The following is a 19800-nucleotide window of genomic DNA, read 5'->3' as shown; positions in this document are numbered from 1 at the left end:
AAAACGCCTTTTTTCTAAAGTACTCTTTTGAAAAAAGGCGCCATGTAATGCAAACTGTGCTTTTTTGAAAGAGAGTATCCAGACTGCCTGGGTGCTCTCTTTCGAAAAAGCGGCTTGCTTTTTCGAAAGTACTGGTTGCATCTTTCGAAAAAGCCTCTTTCGAAAGAGGCTTGCAGTCTAGACGTACCCTATGTGGCATATTGTGGTTGGCAGTTCCACAGGAAAATTAGCTTTGGGGATCAGTAATATCCAGTGGCCTGGAGTTCCTCAGGAAAATGGTTTTGGGGACTGATAATTTCCAGTGCCAGGGAATTCCACAGGAAAATGTTTTTTAGGGATGGTAATAACTAGTAGCACAAAGTGCCACGGGGAAATGTTTTTTGGGATTAATAATCTGCAGTGCTGGGGAGTTCCACAAAGAAATGGCTTTTGGGATTGGAAGAATTGCATTCTGGGTTCAAGTAGCGACTCTGAAATTCACAGGGGAATGTGAATCAGCTGCAAGATCTCAAATTCACACTCCCCCACTCTTGCCCCCTGCCCTAGTAGGGCGCAGGCATTGCTGGGCCATGGTGAAGGATACAGCACGATGCCGGCCAACAGCCAGTAATCGTGGCGCCGATGCCAGATCTCGTTCAACTTCCCGGAGGAGATGGCCGCCCGTTCCTCGTTCTGCCACAGCGTGTGCAGTTCTGTGGGAAAAAAGGGGGGTGGACAGCAGGCAGAGTGAGCTCTGCGGGAATGCCCACGCTGCAAACCCATGGCTGACTTCACCGAGAGGAAAGGGACAGAGGGCTCAAGGTCTCCCAATGCTCTCATGGCAGTGCTGCCGGGGGGAAAGGGGCACAGAGCAGTGTCTCCCCCTCCCCTCCCACTTCCTGTCCAGATTTCTTCTGGCTGAATCAGCCACACCTCTGCTGATCAAGGTTGGGATTCTGTTGCACCGGGCGCTGTCCAGATCCCCCCAACTGAGGTTGGGGTCCCATTGTGCCAGGTGCTACTTAGAAGACCATCCCCCTCCTCTGTGAACAGACGCTTATCCCAGCCTGCTCCCAGACACGAGCCCTGGCACAAGGATGCCCGGCACAAGGGTAGCTGAGTTGGCCTCTCACCTGTGAAGCCGCCATCTGCAATGTTGAACATGAACCGGGGCTTGTCGGTCTTGTCCTCCTTTCGCCCGTTGGCCTTGCTCTCCTCTTTGATGTTGCCCACCTTGGACTCCTTGCCAGCTTCCTTCTCCACCTTCACCTCTTCTACAAGCACAAGTGAAGGGCAGCTCAAAGACACATAGGCTACGTCTACACTGGCCCCTTCTTCGGAATAGCCATGCTAATTTAGAACTTTGGAATAGGGAAATACGCGGGGGATTTAAATATCCCCCGCGGGATTTAAATAAACATGGCCGCCGCTTTTTTTCCGGCTTGGGGAAAAGCCGGAAAAGAGCGTCCAGACTGGCGCGATCCTCCGGAATAAAGCCCTATTCCGGAGGATCTCTTATTCCTACAGGAATAAGAGATCCTCCGGAATAGGGCTTTATTCCGGAGGATCGCGCCAGTCTGGACGCTCTTTTCCGGCTTTTCCCCAAGCCGGAAAAAAAGCGGCGGCCATGTTTATTTAAATTCCCCGCGCATTTCCCTATTCCAAAGTTCTAAATTAGCATGGCTATTCCGAAGAAGGGGCCAGTGTAGACACAGCCATAAGGAATGTGCAGCCATCATTAGGAGTCAGGGTTAACACTCCTGTTGCCACACATGCAGACAGACCTTAGGCCTAATCCTTGCCCCTCACACCCACTCCCCAATGGTTGGCTGTAAAAGAGTTAGTGAGGATGACTTTTTACATGGCCATCAATAGGTTTCAGAGTGAACGCTCCAAGAGCTGCACAGGGCAGAGTTCCTCCCTCTTAGCTCCAATCACTGCCCTTCATATACAATGTCAGAAGCTCTCAGGGCCCCTGGAGTCTCTTTTGGGGGAAACTACAAAGCTGCTCAGAAGGAAACTTTTCCTCATCCCTTGCCCTCCACCCCATGTTACCTTTCTTCAGTTCCAGCCCTTCCCCGTCCCCCTTCTCCTTTGGCTCATCATTGTCACCAGCTCTCTCTTCGGTCTTCTCCACCACTGGCTTTTCTTCGGCTCCTAGAAACACAGAGCACCGAGATCCATGAACCAAGTTTAGGCCAGAGTGCAGGGACAAGTTCAGAAGAGAGGCACTGGGTTAGGACCAATCTTGGCCACAATCTGCTATGGCAACTCCCAGCTACTCTCCCAGCATCAGTTTCCCCATATGTCAGATGGGTTTCCTGGTGATAAACCCGCCAATTTCTGTGCATCATGAGGTCCACAGACAGACGGCTGCCAGACTGGGACACTCTCCATTCGCCATAACCCCCCAGAGCTGCCTCTCAATTGGGGAGAGAGGGAACATAAGAACAGCCAGACTTGGTCAGACCAAAGGCCAGTGTCCTGTCTTCAAACAGTTGCCAATGCCAGGTATTCCAGAGGGAATGAACAGAGCAGAGAATCATTAAGTCATCCAGCCCCTGTTGCTCAGTCCCAGCTTCGGGCAGAGGCAAGGAACACCATCCCGTCTAATAGCCACTGATGGGCCTATCCTCCTTGAATGTGTCTAGTTCTTTTTTGAACCCTGTTATAGTCCTGGCCTTCACAACATCCTCTGGGTAAGGAGTTCCACAGGTTGACTGAGTGCTGCGTGAAGAAAAACTTCCTTTTGTTTGTTTTAAACTTGTTACCTATTAATTTCACTTGGTGACCCCTTGTTCTTTGTTATGGGAACAAGTAAATAACTTTTCCTTATTCCCTCTGTCCACACCAGTCATGATTTTATAGACCTCAGCCATATCACCGCCTTAGTCTCCTCTTTTCTTAGTTCCAGTCGTCTTAATCTCTCCTCAGATGGCAGCTGCTCCAAACCCCTAATAATTTTTGTTGTCCTTTTCTGAACTTTTTCCAATGCTGGTATCTTTTTTGAGATGAGGTGACCACATCTGTACGCAGTATTCAAGATGTGGGTGTAACATGGGGATTTATATGGAGGCAGTAAGATATTCTCTGTCGTCTTCTCTATCCCCTTTTTAATGATTTCTAACATTCTGTTTGCTTTTTTGACAGCCACTGCACACTGAGTGGATGTTTTCAGAGAACTACCCACAATGACTCCAAGATCTCTCTCAAGTGCTAATAGCTAATTCAGGCTCCATCATTTAGAATGCATAGTTGGGATTATGTTTTCCAATGTGTGTTACTTTGCATTTATCAGAATGAAAATTCATTTGCCATTTTGTTGCCCAGTCATCTCGTTTTGTGAGATCATTTTGAAGCTCTTTACAGTCTGCTTTGGTTTTAACTATCTTGAGCAGTTTAGTACCATCTACAGATTTTGCCACCTCACCGTTTGCCCCTTTATGCAGATCATTTATGAATGTGTTGAATAGGACTGGTCCCAGTATGGACCCTTGCAGGACACCACAAGTTACTTCTCTCCATTCTGAAAATTGACCATTTATTCCTACAAATCCTGCAAATCATGGAGGTAGCGACCTCCACCAGCAGTGTGGTGGGTTTGGGGTCCCTTCCAAGCCCCACAGAACCAGCTAAGAGCTGAGATGTTAGCTAAGCCTTCTCCCCATAGACACTAGCCATACATCCAGCAGAAGGTCTGGCCCCACTGACTCCCAAGGAGAGATGCCCATTGACACCAGGTGGGGATTGGACCATTCCCTAATCTAGGATTTAACCCCCATATTGAGCCTGCTGCCCCTGCACAAAAAACCCGGGAATTACCCGATTTCTCCTTCTCCTCCTTGACCAAGGACTCTGCCTCTGGCTCCTTCTCCCCCAGCGCCATGGGCTCCTCTTCTTCTGCTTTCTTGCCTACCTCTGGCTCGCTCTTCTCTCCAGGGGAGGTGGTGAGCGTTGGCTGCTCCAGTGTGGGACCCTGAGCAGGAGAGGATACTAGTTGGAGGGGGAGAGCAGGGAAATCGCTCTCCACAGAGCAGTGAAGCCTCAGAGCTCTGCCACGCAGCCAGGAGCCTAGGACCTGGAGCCAAAGTATGTCTAGTCTGAGCACGCAGATGCCCGTGGTTTCCCTCCTCCAGGGCCATCATTTCGCTCCCCCTGCAGCCAAGTGACTCATTAGAGCTGTGGAACGAGGGGTGGATTATCTCCCATGGGTGGGGAAACTGAGTCTCAGAGGGAGGGCATCCCCTGGATTTTAGTATCACACAATTAGGGACATGCCCCATAGGTGAATGGTAAAAATGATGGCCAAAGTTCTTGGTGTCAGCCCAGGGGAAAACGTGCAAATCTTGAAAAGACCTGAGCCCGTTCCCCACCTGGCTCTGCCCACAGAACCTTTGCGCCAGGATGAAGGGATGGGCATGCTCGGCGGAAACGCGACCCGGAAAGCAAATATGGCTACAGAGGGTGAGGTGAGTCACAGGCTGGACTGTAGAGCATGGAGATAGGCCCAGAGCAAGGCATTGCTACCTAGGTTTAGCTCCTGACCCGTCTCAGTGACTCAGTTTCCTTGTAGATCTCTGGCTGGGCTAAGAAGGCCAAGATCTGCCCCAGCTTCCCTTGGCAGGGCCCTCTGGTCCTGGCCCCCTGGTAGTCTGCCTGACTGCTGGGGGCAGCCCAGTGTTGCCTGCCCTCCACCTCTTGGGCACTGAGCACTCACCTCTGTCTCCACCCGGTCATTGCTCTTCGGTTCTTTCTCCGTCTCCTTCCCCTCCAGCTCATCCTTCTCAGCCAGCAGCCCCATGCCATCCCCTCGCTCACTGGGGGCAGGTGTGGCTGTGAGAAGATGGGCGTCAAGTGGGCAGTGCCAGCCGCTTAGCCCCATGCATGGATGAGGGTCGGGGGCCCCCACGGCAGGGAGAGCTCCAGGAACCCATGCAGGTGAGATTGTGTGGCTTTGGGTTGGCGGGGCTGTGCCCAGGATCCAGCCCCCTGTGGGCCAGGCCTTACCTGGCTTGGAGGTGCAGGGTGTGTTGGTACAGCTGGGCTCAGGGGTGGTGGTGGAGGTCTTGATGGTGGGCGAGGAGGCACGAGACGACCTCTTGGAGTCAGCGCTGGGGTCAGGCATGAGCTCAGGCATGCTCCACCGCCCATTGATGTGCTCGAATTCCTGCACCTGCGGGGGAGCAGCAGATCATGTTCCATCAGCCCTGCCACCAGGCGGCCCCAACCCTGCGCAGCACCATTTGCCCTCCCTGGGGCTCAGGCACAAAGCTAACTGCCCCTTCGCCCTAGCCCACGAGGGTCTGATCATCGTCTAAACCAGGGGTGGGCAAAAGGGCCTCCATAGGCTGGATCCAGCCCGCCAAGCAGAGGCCCTGCCACTCCCCCGCCCCCAGGGCAATCAGGGTCTGGGGGCAGAGGAGCACGTGAAGCCCTGTGATGAGCATGTGGCACTTAGAATTGCCATGCGCTCCTGGCAGGGAGAAGACTTCGCACGCTCCTCCACCCCCAGGCCCTGAAGTCTCCTTCCAACCAGGGGCATGCACATCTAGAGGGAAGGCGGGGCGAGAGGGGGTGTATTGCCCACCCTGGTCTAGACAGTGCTTGGCCCTGCCATGAGGGCAGACCTTTCGAGGTCCCTTCCAGTTCTAATGTTGTAGGATTCTAACTGCTACACAGAGTGAAATCGGGGCCCCGCTGTGCAGGGTGCTGCCCAGACCCTCTGACAATACCAGTGCAGTGCACAGTCAACTCCCCTCACTCAAATGAAATCGGGGGCCCTGTCAGACTCACAGTGTGAAAACAGACCCTGTCTCAGAGAGCTCAAAATTTAAACAGATAACGGGCAGGAGGGGGAAGTGAGGCATGGAGCAGGAACTAGGGGTTTGGCCCAAGGTCCGTGGCAAAGCCAGAAACAGGCCCCCCCAGTCCTGAGACATACCCAGCCCCCGCCCCCTGCATCTCCATTCTGGGATTGGTTTCAACAGACACCGACTAATACTCTTCCCAGGCTGCTTTCATCCCAGGGCTCCTCCTTGGGGGCTGCTCAGCCCGAACCCCTGATCCTCCCCTGGCAAATCAGGCTGCTCGCTGATGCTTTGCAGCTGTTAGGCTCCATCCTGCAGCCCTGGGGCCCCATACACTTCTCCCTCCATCATGCCTCTTTCTGTGACACACCTTCTTCTTCACCAGTGACATGACGCCGATGCGCGTCAGGACCTGCTGACGGGACAGCCCCTCCCTGGGCACGCCATCAGCGAAGGTCTCGGAGCCGTCTGCCCCGGGCTCACACAGGTGCCTCATGAAGAGGGAGACGTAGGCCCTGCAGGGAAAAGGGGGCGGGAGACCGGGAGCTGAGAGCCATCATAGGCAGCACTCTGGAGCCCTCTGTTGAGTGAGAACAGCCCTCCCAAGCAACTCGGCTGGAGGGGAATCCTGGCTGGTTGCTAGCAACATGTGAGGGCTAGGACACACACCAGCAGGGGGCTGTGCTGCCCTTACACATACGTACCTTGTTTAAATAACCATTATTAGGATTCAGAGTTAAACACAGTGCAGGGGATGCCCTTGGCTGGCTGGCACACAGGAGGGGGATCACTGGTGGCAGGACACCAGCCATGCTGTGCGTTTTCCCTGGCCCCAAGCGCCTGCCATCAGACCCTGCTTCTCATCCTGCCCTGCTGAGGGGCACCCCGCGGGGAGCCTGTGCAGCAGGCTGGTTTAGGAGGGCAGCCACAGCTCTGGCGTGCTTCCCCGTCCTCCAGGACAGCTGCCCCCGCAAGGGGGTGATATCCGTCTGCGTGAGGGAGGGAGTACTGCCTTCCCACACCCCCTCCAGGAAAGCAGACGGGCTGGTGGCTTGGCAGGGTGCTCAGATGAGTAAGAATCGTCATCACATGGCAAAGGGGCAGTGGATTGAGGGGGCCTGCATCCCCTGACCCTACTGTGACCTACTCTAAGAGGTATAAGGACGCAGTGCCTGACGCACACTGGCTGGGGAATTGGGAGGCAAGGGCTCCCCACTCAGCCTGGCCAGCTCTCCCCAGACAAGCACCCTGTGCGCACACCTACTTAAACTCCTTCTCCGTCTTGCCCCGCAGGTCCCGGACCAGCCACTGGGAGGTGAAGGCATCCTGGGGGGGCATCCCCCAGCGCATGACGGCGTTCAGGAAGGCCTTGCGTTGCCGTGTGTTGAAGCCTAGCACCTGGCAACAAAGACAGGTGAGAGAGAGAGCCCCTCGGTTCCCTCCTCAGGCATGGCCCCCACCCCCACGAACCCCCAAGTGTCCACCAGGCCCACTGCTGAGAGATGAGGCCCTTCTTAGAACATCCAGAGCTCAACACAGCCAGGGAGAGAACCCAGGAGTCCTGGCTCCCAAACCCCTCTGCTCTAACCACTGGGATCCAATCTCTTCCCACAGCCGGGGAGAGAACCCAGGAGTCCTAGCTCCCAGCCCCCACTGTCCTCCTAGATTCTGGCAGTGTCTCACCTCAATGTTGCCCCCGACTCGGGCCAGCAGTGGAGGCAGAGGTTTGTCTTTCTCATTGCGGAGCTGGCGTTTGGACTGGCGCCGTCCTGTATGGGCAGAGGGAAATGCTGCGAAATGCCCCTGCCCGCCCGCCAACCCAGAGGCTGGAGCCCCTGCCCCAAGAACAGAGCCAGGCAATTAGCGTTGGTACGTCTGGCGCTGCTCTCCAAGTGCTGACACTGTGGACCCCACCCTGTGCTCACCCAAAACTGAGTCCCTCCATCTTCCCTCCAGGCCTAAGCCTCCTGTCACACCAGGTGTAAGACCCCCTGGAGCTGGTGGTCAAAATATAATTCCGACGCTGGGCCCGGAGCTTCCCGCCTGGGCCAGCCACCTTCAAGGGGCACCAGTCTGGGTCACATTCAGAGACTGCATGGAGACCGAACCCAGGAGCAGTAGCTAAGGGTGTAAAATGTTAATCAGCTAGCTGGTTACCCAGTAAACATTACCCTTAATGGCATGCTTACCTGGTAACTGGTTAACTAGAGGGCCAGGCAAGGGGAGCAGTTCCCTGCCCGTGGTGCTGCTGGAGCCCATACGGCCAGAGCAGTCCCATGCCCATGGCAGGCTGCCCAGACTCCAACCACAGGGTTAACTGGTTAAATTATTACAATTATATCGCTTAACCTGTTAAACTTTTACATCCCTAACAGCTGCTGAGCTGGCCACGTGGGCCCTTAGTGGTGTTTCCTGGCATTTATGCAGCCACTCAGCTGATTCAGAGAGTGCCCACAGCTAGGATTGTGTTTCATTCACACAAGCCTCGGTGCACATAACAATTATTCTGCACCATGGATGGAAAAGGTTTAGGGGGAACTTTTTGAAGGGAAAAAAATAATCCCCAGAAACAAAGATCTTCACTCCTTCAATATTTCTGGAAATTTGACATCCCTACTTGGGGCTTAAACGACTTGGCCCTTGGAAAGGGTCTGTCTTCCCTCGTGGACAAAGAGCTGATCTACCTCCAAATGCCATCCCTCACCTTCCGGCCTCTCATCGAAGTCTTCGTCCTCCTCTTCCGATCCCACTGAGTACTCGGACTGATTGTCTGAAACATCATCAGGCTGCTTAGTAATCACAACTGTCACTTTTTAAAGGGTCTCTCCCGTTAGCTCCCCAGTCCTGCCCAGAGCAAGTGGGGGGAAGCAGGGAGTCCCAGAACAGATTCCTCCATCTGAACCCCATGCTGTCTTGTTCCACACTGGAGACTGGATGTGAAACTAGATATACTGACACTTAATTCCTGTCTGTCCCAAAACTGAAATTCAGAAATTTCCCACAGGGCAGGAATTCGGGAATATTTTGTTTAGGAAACATCAAAATGACCCTCCTGATGTAACAGTGAAACATTCGAAAGAATACACAGATATCGATCCATGCTAAACATTATGCATCAACATACCAAATAAGAATAATATAAATACTACTAAGAGTTGCATATTGAATTTATAAAGTATTCTGCATAATATACTAACAACTATGTGCAATCCTTTATGTTAAATGTAAAATGCTGTAGAAAATATATTTCTGTAGAAATAATGCTGTAGAACTTATATTTATATATTGGTTATTTTTAAAGTGCTCTAGATAATATAAACTGTTAAATATAAAAAGTATAATGTTTTATGTATTTTCTTTTTTATTTTACTATAGCACTTTTACTCATGAATAAAATATCAACAATTAAACAAAGAATTACACAGAAGCTCTGCGCTGGCTCTTCCAGGTTGTAATCTCCTCGCCGCAGGCGAGTAGATTACATTATTTGTGGAGCTCTGGTTGTATATATCTAGTATATATTTGAAAGGTCTGTGAGAGTGTGTCTGTCTGTTCATTTGTTCAAGAACTCCTCCTAAACGGTAAGAACTAGGGCCATCAAAGACAGTTTGCAGCTTCCTCTTATTATAACTTAAAGCAAGGTCAGGCTTTGGTTGTGTGTGTGCCTGGAATGGGATTGCTTCTCATAAAACCACACAGAAATGATACAGAATTCCCAGGCATGTGAAAGGGGCTGGCTGAAGGCACTCCCCACCATCTGGGACTGCCCCAGCACTGAGCCTCCCACCGAGGTGCCCTTTAGAGAGGGCAGAGGAGCTGAAGTGTCCCCCTCCAAATTCATATGGGAACGTTGCAGGCTGTTCTCCTAGGGAAAGTGCACACTTTGCTGCATTCCTCACTCTGGCTGCGGAGTGCAGGGAGCAGACAAACCTGGATTTGCCCTAGCCGGGGGGGGATATGCCCCCAGGCTGTGCCTACTGGAGCTGCAGCGGCCATGGAGATGTGCTTTTCACCTGGCCCCAAACTGCTGCAGCGAGAAAGACTGGGGTAGTCCTCCCTCCCCGTCTGCATACTGAACCCCTCATCCCCAGCTCCATCATTTTAGTTTCCAACAAACATTAAGGACTCGAGCAATGACGGGTATGAAAATTAAAAGTTCAAGTTTTTAAAACTTAAAAGGAGCTATAAAGAGGGAATGATGCTCAGCGAGAAAGTCAAAATGACACAAACCAAGACCCCCCGTGGTGATAGGAAGTATTCTGACATTTTCTCATTGAAATAGACATGATCCCACAACCCATTTTGGTTTTGACAAGGCAGCATTTTTCCGACGGAACACAGCTGTGGGGATCATTTTCTAATTTATTCTGATTAGACACATGAACAGTGAAAGCCATGAACTGATACTCTTGGAAGGGCCAATCTGATGATTGGATCTGACCTTCAGTGTAGAGCAGGCCAGTTTCACCCAGGAAATCGCTGCACCTGGCCCATGTACTGTGGGGGAGCTAGAGTGGATCTTACAGAAAGACAGATCCACCACTTGGTGGGCAGGCTGTGCCTGTTTGCGGTGAGGAACCTGCACCCCCTCCAGTCTGAAGGCATCTGCCTTCGACCCATAGTCACTCAATTTAATGTGCACTGTCCTGGAAATCCCAGCCCTGTGGAGATTACATCACTTCTTCACCAACAGATTTCCATTTGAGGGATGGTCAGCACCGATTTCACCCAAAATGGGAAACAGACCCGCTTCTGGTTACTCATCCCATAGCTCTCAAGGATTATGGGGAAACAGAGGGTTGGGGTTGGGAGCTCAGCCAGTGCTGGAAGAGCCAGAAGCAGAACCTGGGCTGTCCCTGCCTAATGCTGCACACACTAGGACACAATACACCCAGCACCTGTTCTCCTGTCAGTCCCAGAAGACAGAGCACACTAAAATTCCTGAGCTAAGATTGAGGGTGTAAAAGAACTGCATTGTCACAGAACTGGGCACTACCCCCTCTGATCCCCAATTGCACCATACGCTCGATTTACTCACCCTGTAAATGCCCCATTTTCTCCCCTACTCAGCTCAATGTCACTGAGTAGGAATAACCACCCCACAGCTCATGAAATTCCCCCTTGGAGCCACGGGATATACGAGCAGCTCCAACTGGCTCTATCCTCCCTCACTCCCGACCCACAGCCCCTGCTAGCCTGGCTCTGAGTTCCCCCAACCCCTCACTCCTGTCCCACAGCCCCTGCCAGCCCAGCCCTGCCCAGGGCACCGCAGGCACCAATCAATGAGTGCTGACCTTGGTCCTCCTGTGCAGCATCATTGTAGTTGACCTGTTTCCGTACCCGTTTCCCCTTCCCCAGGTTCCTGGCCAGGTCCTCCTGCTGCTGCTCATAGTGATGCCTCAGCAGCTTCTCCCAGTAGTCAGGGTCCACGTTCTCCTCCTGCTTAATGATCTCCCGCTCGATCTCCTCAATCTGCCAACACAGGCCACGGCCAGTGGTGAGTGGGGGGATGGAGCAGTCCCCACAGCAGCTCCAGTCCTGGGCTCTCCCCACTCTCCACCCGATGGTGCCCATCACTCCCGACCCGCAGCCCCTGCCTGCCCAGCCCTAGTCTCCCCCAGCCCTGCTAAAAACCCTCCTTCCCAACCCACTCTCACCTTGTCCTCCTCCCGCACTACATACTGGGCCACCTTGAAGGAGCTCAGATACTCGTTCATGTTCTGCACATCAGCATCATCGGTGGCATCCTGGTTGCGATCCAGCAGCCGGGCGATGGCCTCGTTGTCATAGTGGATCACGCTGCTATCCTCCTCCTTGTTCTCCCCTGGGGGAGGGGATCACACCCATGTCAGGGGGCAGAGGAGGGGGCTCTGGCGCTGGGCAGTGCCCTTCAGTCCTGATCCACAGCCTCTCATGGAGCCCGGAAGGGGTGAGTGGGGAGAGAACAGGGGCTGGGGGCTCCCCTCCCTTTCCAAGACCTCTCCCTCCATAGCCCAGGCACCTCTCCCCAGCTCCAAGCCCCGCCTCCCCTAATACTACAGGCTCTGCCCCAGCCTGGCCTTGCCCCAATTCCAGTCAGCACCCCGTTGGCCCCTCCTACCTTCCTGCCAAGCCCCACCCTCCAGCCGTCCCTCACCCTCATTCTCATCCTTGAAGAGCTCCTCGGTGCCAAACTTGAGGATGTCATCCAGCTCCTGCTTGGACATGCTGCCAGCCTTAGAGCCCAGCCCGGGGCGCACCACCAGGTGCGTCAGCATCATCTTCCGCTTGGCTACCTGCGTGATGCGCTCCTCCACTGAGGCCCTTGTGACGAACCGGTAGATCATCACCTTGTTGGCCTGGCCAATGCGGTGAGCCCTGCTGAAGGCCTGCGCGGCCACGTAGAGGAGAACGGGTGAGAAACAGAGGTGCTGGTCTACCCATCCGCCTCTCCACCTGCCCCCTTGTCTGCCCAGCCATCTGTCTGATCCACCCGCCCAGGGACACCGATCTGTCCCTCCATCGGCCCAACCTATCCTCCTGTCTCCTCATGCATCCAACTGACTCTCCCAGGGGCACTTGTCTGTCCCTCTGTCCCACCCATCCAGGGACACCAGGCCAGCCATCCTTCCCTCCAACCCATCCCCTCCAGTGACCCGGCTTCACCCAGCCCATCTCAGAGGCAAAGATCTACCTGCCTAGTCCTCCAGGACAGCTCTATCCATCCATCCATCTACCTGAGACGCAGAGTCCCCTACAGATCTATCTATTCCCACATCCCCCTCTGTCTCTCTATCCATCCATCCCCACGCCCCTCTCTGTCTCTCTATCCATCCATCCCCACCCCCTCTCTATCTGATAGCAGCCTTCAACTTCCTGAAGGGAGGTTCCAAAGAGAATGGAGAAAGGCTGTTCACAGTAGTGACAGATGGCAAAACAAGGAGCAATGGTCTCAAGTTGTGGTGGGAAAGGTCCAGGTTGGATATTAGGAAGCACTGGAATGAGTTACCTAGGGAAGTAGTGGAGTCTCCATCCCTAGAGGTGTTTAAGTCTCGGCTTGACAAAGCCCTGGCTAGGTTGATTTAGTTGGGATTCATCCTGCCTCTAGTCAGGGGGCTGGACTTGAGGTCTCTTCCAGCTCTGTGGTTCTATTCTATGATTCTATCCCTCCATCCATCCCCACACCTCTCTCTATCCATCCATCCCCATACCCCTCTCTATCTCTCTTCCCAGCCACCCACCCCTCCCTGGGAGAATCAGCCAAGTTCCTCCTGGATTTTCTGGTAGAGCAGGGCTTTGGTATCTCCCCAAGAGAAAGGCCAGAGACCCACAACTTGGGGTAAAGAGGCACAGCTCCATGGACAGTCAGGGTACGTCTACACTTGCTCCCTAGTTCGAGCTAGGGATGCAAATGTAGGTGACTGAAATTGCTAATGAAGCGAGGATTTAAATATCCCGCGCTTCATTAGCATGATCTCGCCGGTGTGTTACTCCGCTCAACAGCTGTTTCAAAAATGAAAGTGTACGCCGGGATGTGTTAGTTCGTCATTTTTTGAGGAGTAACGTTAGTTCGAACCAAGGGGTTCGAACTAACGCGTCCCGGCACGCATTTTCACTTTCAAAACAGCTGTTGAGCGGAGTAACACTCTGGCAAGATCATGCTAATGAAGCGCGAGATATTTAAATCCCTGCTTCCTTAGCAATTTTGGTCACCTACATTTGCATCCCTAGCTCGAACTAGGGAGCAAATGTAGACGTACCCTCAGAGAGTTACTCTGATTTAGGCCAGCCAAGGATCTGGCCTGGACTCCTTTGGTTCTTGGCTGACCCTGGGAAGGGAACACCCCACCTCTCCCCAGCTGCTGCCCAGCGGGGTAGAGCCACAGGAGGACTTACCTGAATGTCGTTGTGGGGGTTCCAGTCTGAATCAAAGATGATCACCGTGTCTGCAGTGGCCAGGTTGATGCCCAGGCCTCCTGCTCGGGTCGAAAGCAGGAAGCAAAACTGCTGGGCCCCAGGAGCTGGGAGAGAGACCACAGGGTCATGTGGGGCATTCAGGGAAGTCCAGAGCTGCCCTGCACATGGCCTGCCAGGTCCCTGCCCCTGAGCATGGCCATCCTTAGGATGGAGCCCTACGCAGTACTGTTAAACTGGTGCCCCTATGCCCAATGGCATCTGGGGGAGAAGGGGATGACAATTTTTTAGAAATGTGATTTTATGATCTTCAGCAACACACCAATGAAATACTTTTAAAACAAATTTTAAACTCAGGTCCTGTCAGCTGACACAGTAAATTCAGAAACTGACAGATACTTCTGGGGTTGGGCAAATGCCTGAGAAATGGCTTCACTCTCACTGGAATGGCTCTTTCGCGGGTTCTGCTCATAGCTCCGGCCGGCTCTGTCACTTCTACGTTGACTAGACCCTCCCTAGAGGAGGCAGAGCCACGGAACGGGGTAGGAGGAGGCAGGTGGGTGCACATTATGACTCAGTGATGCCCTACATTTCTGGGTGACCTACACAGCTGCATATTCCGCATATGGGTGAGGATGGCTCTGACCTCTGAGTCTCAAATTCCCTCCTGAGGGTGCACCCTGCAGTCCCTGCTGTCTCTGGCAGGCTCCCATCCATTCATCACTTGCCTGCCCACCACCACGGTCTTCAGGCACTACCAAGAACCCCTCCAAACCTGCTTTCTCATGTCTGTTACTCAGGAGTAGAGCTCCCAGGAGCAGGGGCTGTCTGCCTCTAGGCATCAGTGCAGCACCTGGCTCCATCTTGATCAAGGGATCTGGGTAGCAGGAGTCGTACCATTGAATCTGTCAATGGCCTCTTGCCGCAAGGTCCCAGTGATCCCACCGTCAATCCGCTCGTACTTGTAGCCTTCGTAGTCCAGGAAATCCTCCAGCAGGTCCAGCATTTTAGTCATCTATGTATGCAGGAGAGAAATGGCTTCAATACTGCACTCTCTAAACAGGGCTCCTTTGGCTGGCGCGGAGATGCAGCCACCTTTAATGACCCCAAGGTGTTTGGGCATCAGAGAAAAGATACAATCAATGCACATGTCACCCTTATGAGGCTCTGAACTGACACACTGCCTGGTCTAGACACACGCGCACACACACATCTGCCAACCTCTGCCCCACCCCCTCACCTGAGAGAAAATCAGCACCCGGTGGCCTTGCTCCTTCAGTTTCCGCAGCATCTTCTGTAACAGCATGAGCTTCCCGGAGGATTTGATGAGGGCACCGCCCTCGTAGGCACCACTGGGCAGCTTGGGAGATTCCTGATGGGGCAAAGTGGCAGCTGATCAGCTCCAAACTCCCCACCTCCCTGGCCATCCTGCACACCACAGTGTGCCCCAAGTGGGAACCAGGCTGGTTCCTAGTGCTGCTAAGGGGAGGTCTTAGGGCTCCCAGCTGATTCCAGCTGTAGGGTGGGTAATGGGACAGAGACTTGGCAGAGCCTGGCTCCCACGGAGCAAAATTTTCCAGTGAAACTGCCACGGCAAAAAGCTATAGCTCGTCTCACTTTCAGATTAATTTTACCCCCCCGCCATGCAGGGCAGGAGACTTGCCCTACCCCAGTGACTTCGGCCCCAAACAGACACACAATCGGCTGCTTTACCACAAGATCTGTCTGGTTCAACCAGAGATTAATTCAGAATAGTTACCCAGTATACGCAGCTAAATAATTACAGTAGAGTGGAGAAAAATGGTCTCTTAAAATCAGACCACCCTGCCTTGGAAGCATACAATATGCGCTAACTCCTCACACTAATCTCCTGTGATTCTCCACGTTTCCCAACCCCAGGAAAAAACACATACAACTTGTCTCCGTCACCTGCCAAAGCTGCTCAGATAAAACATATTCTCCCCTCATGTCTGTTTTTAAATAAAATTCATTCATTTTTTCCCTCCCACTAATTTTTCTATCATTCAATACACACTTGAAATCAAAACGCCATTTAAAAGGTAAAATCCTTATGGAATTTAACAAGTTTCCATTTTTATGTTTCTTTAAAAGATTTTTTATGGGCCGAAATCAGCACAAAATCAAGAAATGTGTTTTGTGAGACTAAATCTGTATATAAAGCTTCACGCAACTCCATTAAGCCCGCCTCCTGGATCCAGGCCCCTCCCCTTCATGATAAACCAAGGTCTGTCCCCCCAATCCTCCAGGCAGCAGGACATGTCACAGTGCCCTCTCATCAAGGTTTCCCCATGCCCCTGGAGTGGGTGGGACGTACCATAGCAGCCACGGGGAAGAGGTAGGGGTGGTTACAGCACTTCTTGAGATCCATCATGATATTGAGCAGGGAGACCTGGTTGCCACCGCCCCGGGAGTTCAGGGCTTCAAAGTTGCGGGTCAGGATGTATTTGTAGTATTTCCTGAACAGGCAACAGAAGAGAGGATAAGGCCTGGCTCCCAGCGTGTCCTCCCCCGCCACAGCTTTGACCACTAGACTCCCGCTGCCCTCCCACAGCTGGGGAGAGACCCAGGCATCCTGGCTCCCTGCCTGCCCTGCTGTAACCATCATCCCCCACTCTCATCCCAGGACCAAGAAGAGAACCCAGACATCCTGGCTTCCAGCCCCACACACCCACCCTGCTCAAATCAGACACCTATGCACAGCGCCAGGCACAGAACAATTCTCCTGCATCACATCTCATGTCTGCCACTAAGCCCCCCACTCCCTGCCCCACAGCTCCCCCTAGCACAGGGGTTCCCAACCTTTTTCGGTCCCCGTACCCCCATGGCTTTTAGTAAACCTTCCCATACCCCCTATTCAATATGAAAGGAAATAAATTCTAGACTCTAGAATCCACAACTTTTTTCCGCTAACACTACTACTTTTGGAATATTTCAATTAGGATAATCTAGTTATTTACCAAATATTCCCCGTACCCCCTTGACAATCTTCTCGTACCCCCTGGGGGTACACGTACCCCAGGTTGGGAACCCCTGCCCTAGCACCACTGCAGGGCAGTGACCTATCAGCCAGTCTGTCCCCCCCACTCCCTCCGCATCCTCCCCCGGGCCACAGGCCATACTTCTGCATGGGGCTCAGCTCGACGCGCACAATCAGCTCCGTCTTGGCCGGCATGTTCTTGAAGACATCAGCCTTAAGGCGCCGCAGCATGTGAGGGCCCAGCAGGTCATGCAGCTTCTTGATCTGGTCTTCCTTGGAGATGTCAGCAAATTCCTCCAGGAAGCCTTCCAGGTTACTGCAGGGACAGACAGATGGACAGACAGAGTGGGGCCAGGTTAGTCTTGGCTCCCGGCCCCCACAGCACTGCCATCCCTCCTTGTCAGGCCCAGCAGGCAGCACTGTATCCTAAATGAGGGATAGGCACCTCCCTTGAGCCCATCCTGCTCCCTGCCCCACGACACTCCCTAATGCCACCCTGGGACAAGCCCCACTTGCCAGCGGAGAGTGTGGACTACCCACCCTACTCCCTGTCCCATAGCACCTCCCTGGAGCCAGCCCTGCCTGCCAGGGGACAACGCCCCCTGCTGAGCTCCCTGCCCCACAGCGCCCCCCTGGACCCAGCCTTGCCAGGGGAGAGTGCCCCCTACTGAGCCCCCACCCTGCATCCTGCCCCACAGCACCCCCAGTGCCGCCTTGGGGCCAGCCCTGCCTGCCAGGGGACAGAGGCCACTGCTGAGTTCCCTGCCCCGCACAGCAACCCCTAGTGCCGCTCTGGCGCGTGGCACCTGCAGTGCCAGTCCCCCCCCAAAACCTCTCCCTCCGTGTCCCTGGCCCATCCCACTTTGCTAGGGAGACCAGATGGGATCCAACTGGCGCAACCTTAGAAGACTAGAGCACCACCCGTGCCTGAGGGCAGCAAAGGCACTGGGCACAGTTGGGCTGGGATACACTATGGCACCATGAGGGAGCAGAGCTGTGGCTACTGGGAGGTTAAGCCAGTCAGGATACCATGGGGGCTAGGGAGACAGGGACGGTCCCCACCCCCAGAAGAAGGAGCTGGAAGAGCAGAAGAACAGGGGTCAAACACCCCACAAAGGTGAATACAGCACGTGGGCTGGACCTGGGGCCCCTCATCTCCATGCTTGGGACACTGTCCCCTGCCTTGTAACCCTAGGAGCCTCAGGACGCGACCGTCGCATGCCCTGCAACAACCAAGCTAACCAGTATGTGGGGATGGCCAGGCAGGGTGGGGGCAAATCAGGGGGGTCTTCTTGCAGTGCAGGCTACAGGGTCTAGGTATCAGGGAGGGGGACGGAGCAAAATTCCCAACGCCAGGCTGCATCCCCTTCAGGGCTCCAAGGGGTCAGGGCAGGGACTCCCAGTGCCAGACTGTGTCCCAGCTTCCCTCACGTCTTCTCGAGGTTCAGACAGGGGGTCTCCTAGGGCCAGGCCTCATCCCAACTCACCTTAAGGAATCCAGGGGTCAGATGGGGGGGGTCTCCCAGTGTCAGGTTGTGTCCTGGCTCCCCTTGGGGGCCCTAGGGGGTCAGACGGTGGGGGGGTCTCCCAGCACCAGGCTGCACCCAGCTCCCCTCATTACCCCAGGGGGTCAGGATGGGGGTCTCACGAGGGGCACGGGGGCTGACTCACTTGAAGCGCTCGGGCGTGAGGAAGTTGAGCAGGTGGAACAGCTCCTCTAGGTTATTCTGCAGTGGTGTCCCCGTCAACAGCAGTTTGTGGTCGATCTTGTAACCGTTCAGCACCCTGAAGAACTGGGAGGGACACAGAAGTGGGGGGAGTGTTAGGGGCTTCTGGGGCCCCCAGACAACAGTGAGGCAAGCACAAGGATGGCCTGCGGGGAGCTCAGAGATCCTGCACAGAAGAGTGCTGAACCCACCAGTCCCCACTCCCCTCCCATAGTTGTGGAGAGAACTCAGGAGTCCTGGCTCCCATCCCCCCTGCTCTAACCACTAGCCCCCCAGGTGCATACCTTGGACTGGTTGTTCTTCAGCCGGTGTGCCTCGTCCACCACCAGGCAGGCCCAGCGGATAGAGCCCAGCGCCGCCTGGTCTATGGTGACCAGCTCGTAGGAGGTGAGCAGCACATGGAATTTCACCTGAGCTTCCCTCTGCAGGGAAATGACGGGCCAGATGAGCCGACAGAGAGGCAGACAGGCTGGGACCCCACCTGTGTCACTCGAGGGAGCAGAGTGGACTGGGGCTGGGATGCTCTGCTTCCCACGGCTTCCACTGCCACAAGTGAGTGCGGGGGTGGGCCCAACCTCTGCCGCAGATGCCAGGCCCCCTGGTAGCCCCTAGGCTGCCTTGGGCCTTGTGGGTCCCCCAAAGCGCAGGGCCCAGGATGGCTGCCTTAAACTGTCCAACAGACAGGGTGGCTTTGTCAGCCGGGGATGGGCCACGTGCAGGCTGGTACACAAACGTAGCCAGGTTTGCCTGTGCGCGCGTGTTCGCCTGGCAGCTAACAAGCCAGCATTCCCTGAGCCATGGGCCAGCAGGGCGCCCTTCAGCAATTCCCACTCCATTCAGACCCTGCCCATCCACCACACGTCACTAGTGACCCTGCAGGAATGGAGCCAACTCCCATCCCAGACCTGGGGAGAGAACCCAGGAATCCTGGTTCCAGGTCTCCCCTGCTCTAACCACCAGCCCCTACTCCCCTTCCCGAGCTGGGGAGAGAACTCAGGAATCCTGGCTCCCAGCCTTCCCTGCTCTAACCACTAGCCCCCACTTCCCTTCCTGAGCTGGGGAGAGAACCCAGGAGTCCTGACTACCCTGCCCAATAAGACTATCCAGGCAGATACGACTGGAGGAGCAGGGGGGTCTTGCCTTCATCTTGAAGGCCTTCTTGCCCCCCTTCATGGCGTTGTCCTCGAAGGAGAACTCGTTCTCGCGGATGATGGAGCGGCTGTCCTTGTCACCCGTGTAGGTCACCACGTAGAACTTGGGTGCCCACATCTGGAACTCCCGCTCCCAGTTAATGATGGTGGAGAGGGGGGCGCTGACCAGGAAGGGGCCTTTGGTGTGACCCTGGGCAGAGACAGACACCCAGGCATCAGGAGATGGAAACAAGGGTGACTGGTTA

General features: G+C 54.3%; 1 protein-coding gene across 6 annotated transcripts in view; it reads right to left on the bottom strand.

The window, feature by feature from the left end:
• Positions 1-19800, bottom strand: part of CHD3 (chromodomain helicase DNA binding protein 3) — a 78164-nt gene that overhangs the window by 4900 nt on the left and 53464 nt on the right. For all 6 annotated transcript variants that reach the window (XM_075908082.1, XM_075908084.1, XM_075908086.1 and 3 more), the window contains exons 16-36: positions 19545-19745; positions 18689-18826; positions 18349-18470; positions 16820-16993; positions 16015-16156; positions 14920-15051; positions 14577-14694; positions 13662-13786; positions 11923-12154; positions 11444-11610; positions 11081-11258; positions 8491-8556; positions 7470-7555; positions 7051-7184; positions 6157-6301; positions 4987-5152; positions 4697-4812; positions 3802-3955; positions 2035-2136; positions 1113-1253; positions 584-692 (exon numbers count right to left, since the gene is read on the bottom strand). In XM_075908082.1, coding sequence (XP_075764197.1) covers positions 584-692; positions 1113-1253; positions 2035-2136; positions 3802-3955; positions 4697-4812; positions 4987-5152; positions 6157-6301; positions 7051-7184; positions 7470-7555; positions 8491-8556; positions 11081-11258; positions 11444-11610; positions 11923-12154; positions 13662-13786; positions 14577-14694; positions 14920-15051; positions 16015-16156; positions 16820-16993; positions 18349-18470; positions 18689-18826; positions 19545-19745 — 2948 coding nt within the window. The remainder of the gene's footprint in view (positions 1-583; positions 693-1112; positions 1254-2034; positions 2137-3801; positions 3956-4696; positions 4813-4986; positions 5153-6156; positions 6302-7050; positions 7185-7469; positions 7556-8490; positions 8557-11080; positions 11259-11443; positions 11611-11922; positions 12155-13661; positions 13787-14576; positions 14695-14919; positions 15052-16014; positions 16157-16819; positions 16994-18348; positions 18471-18688; positions 18827-19544; positions 19746-19800) is intronic.

This window comes from Pelodiscus sinensis, chromosome 24 (genome assembly GCF_049634645.1).
Source record: "Pelodiscus sinensis isolate JC-2024 chromosome 24, ASM4963464v1, whole genome shotgun sequence".
NCBI lineage: Eukaryota > Metazoa > Chordata > Testudines > Trionychidae > Pelodiscus > Pelodiscus sinensis.
This window is presented reverse-complemented; position numbering and strand designations above follow the sequence as displayed.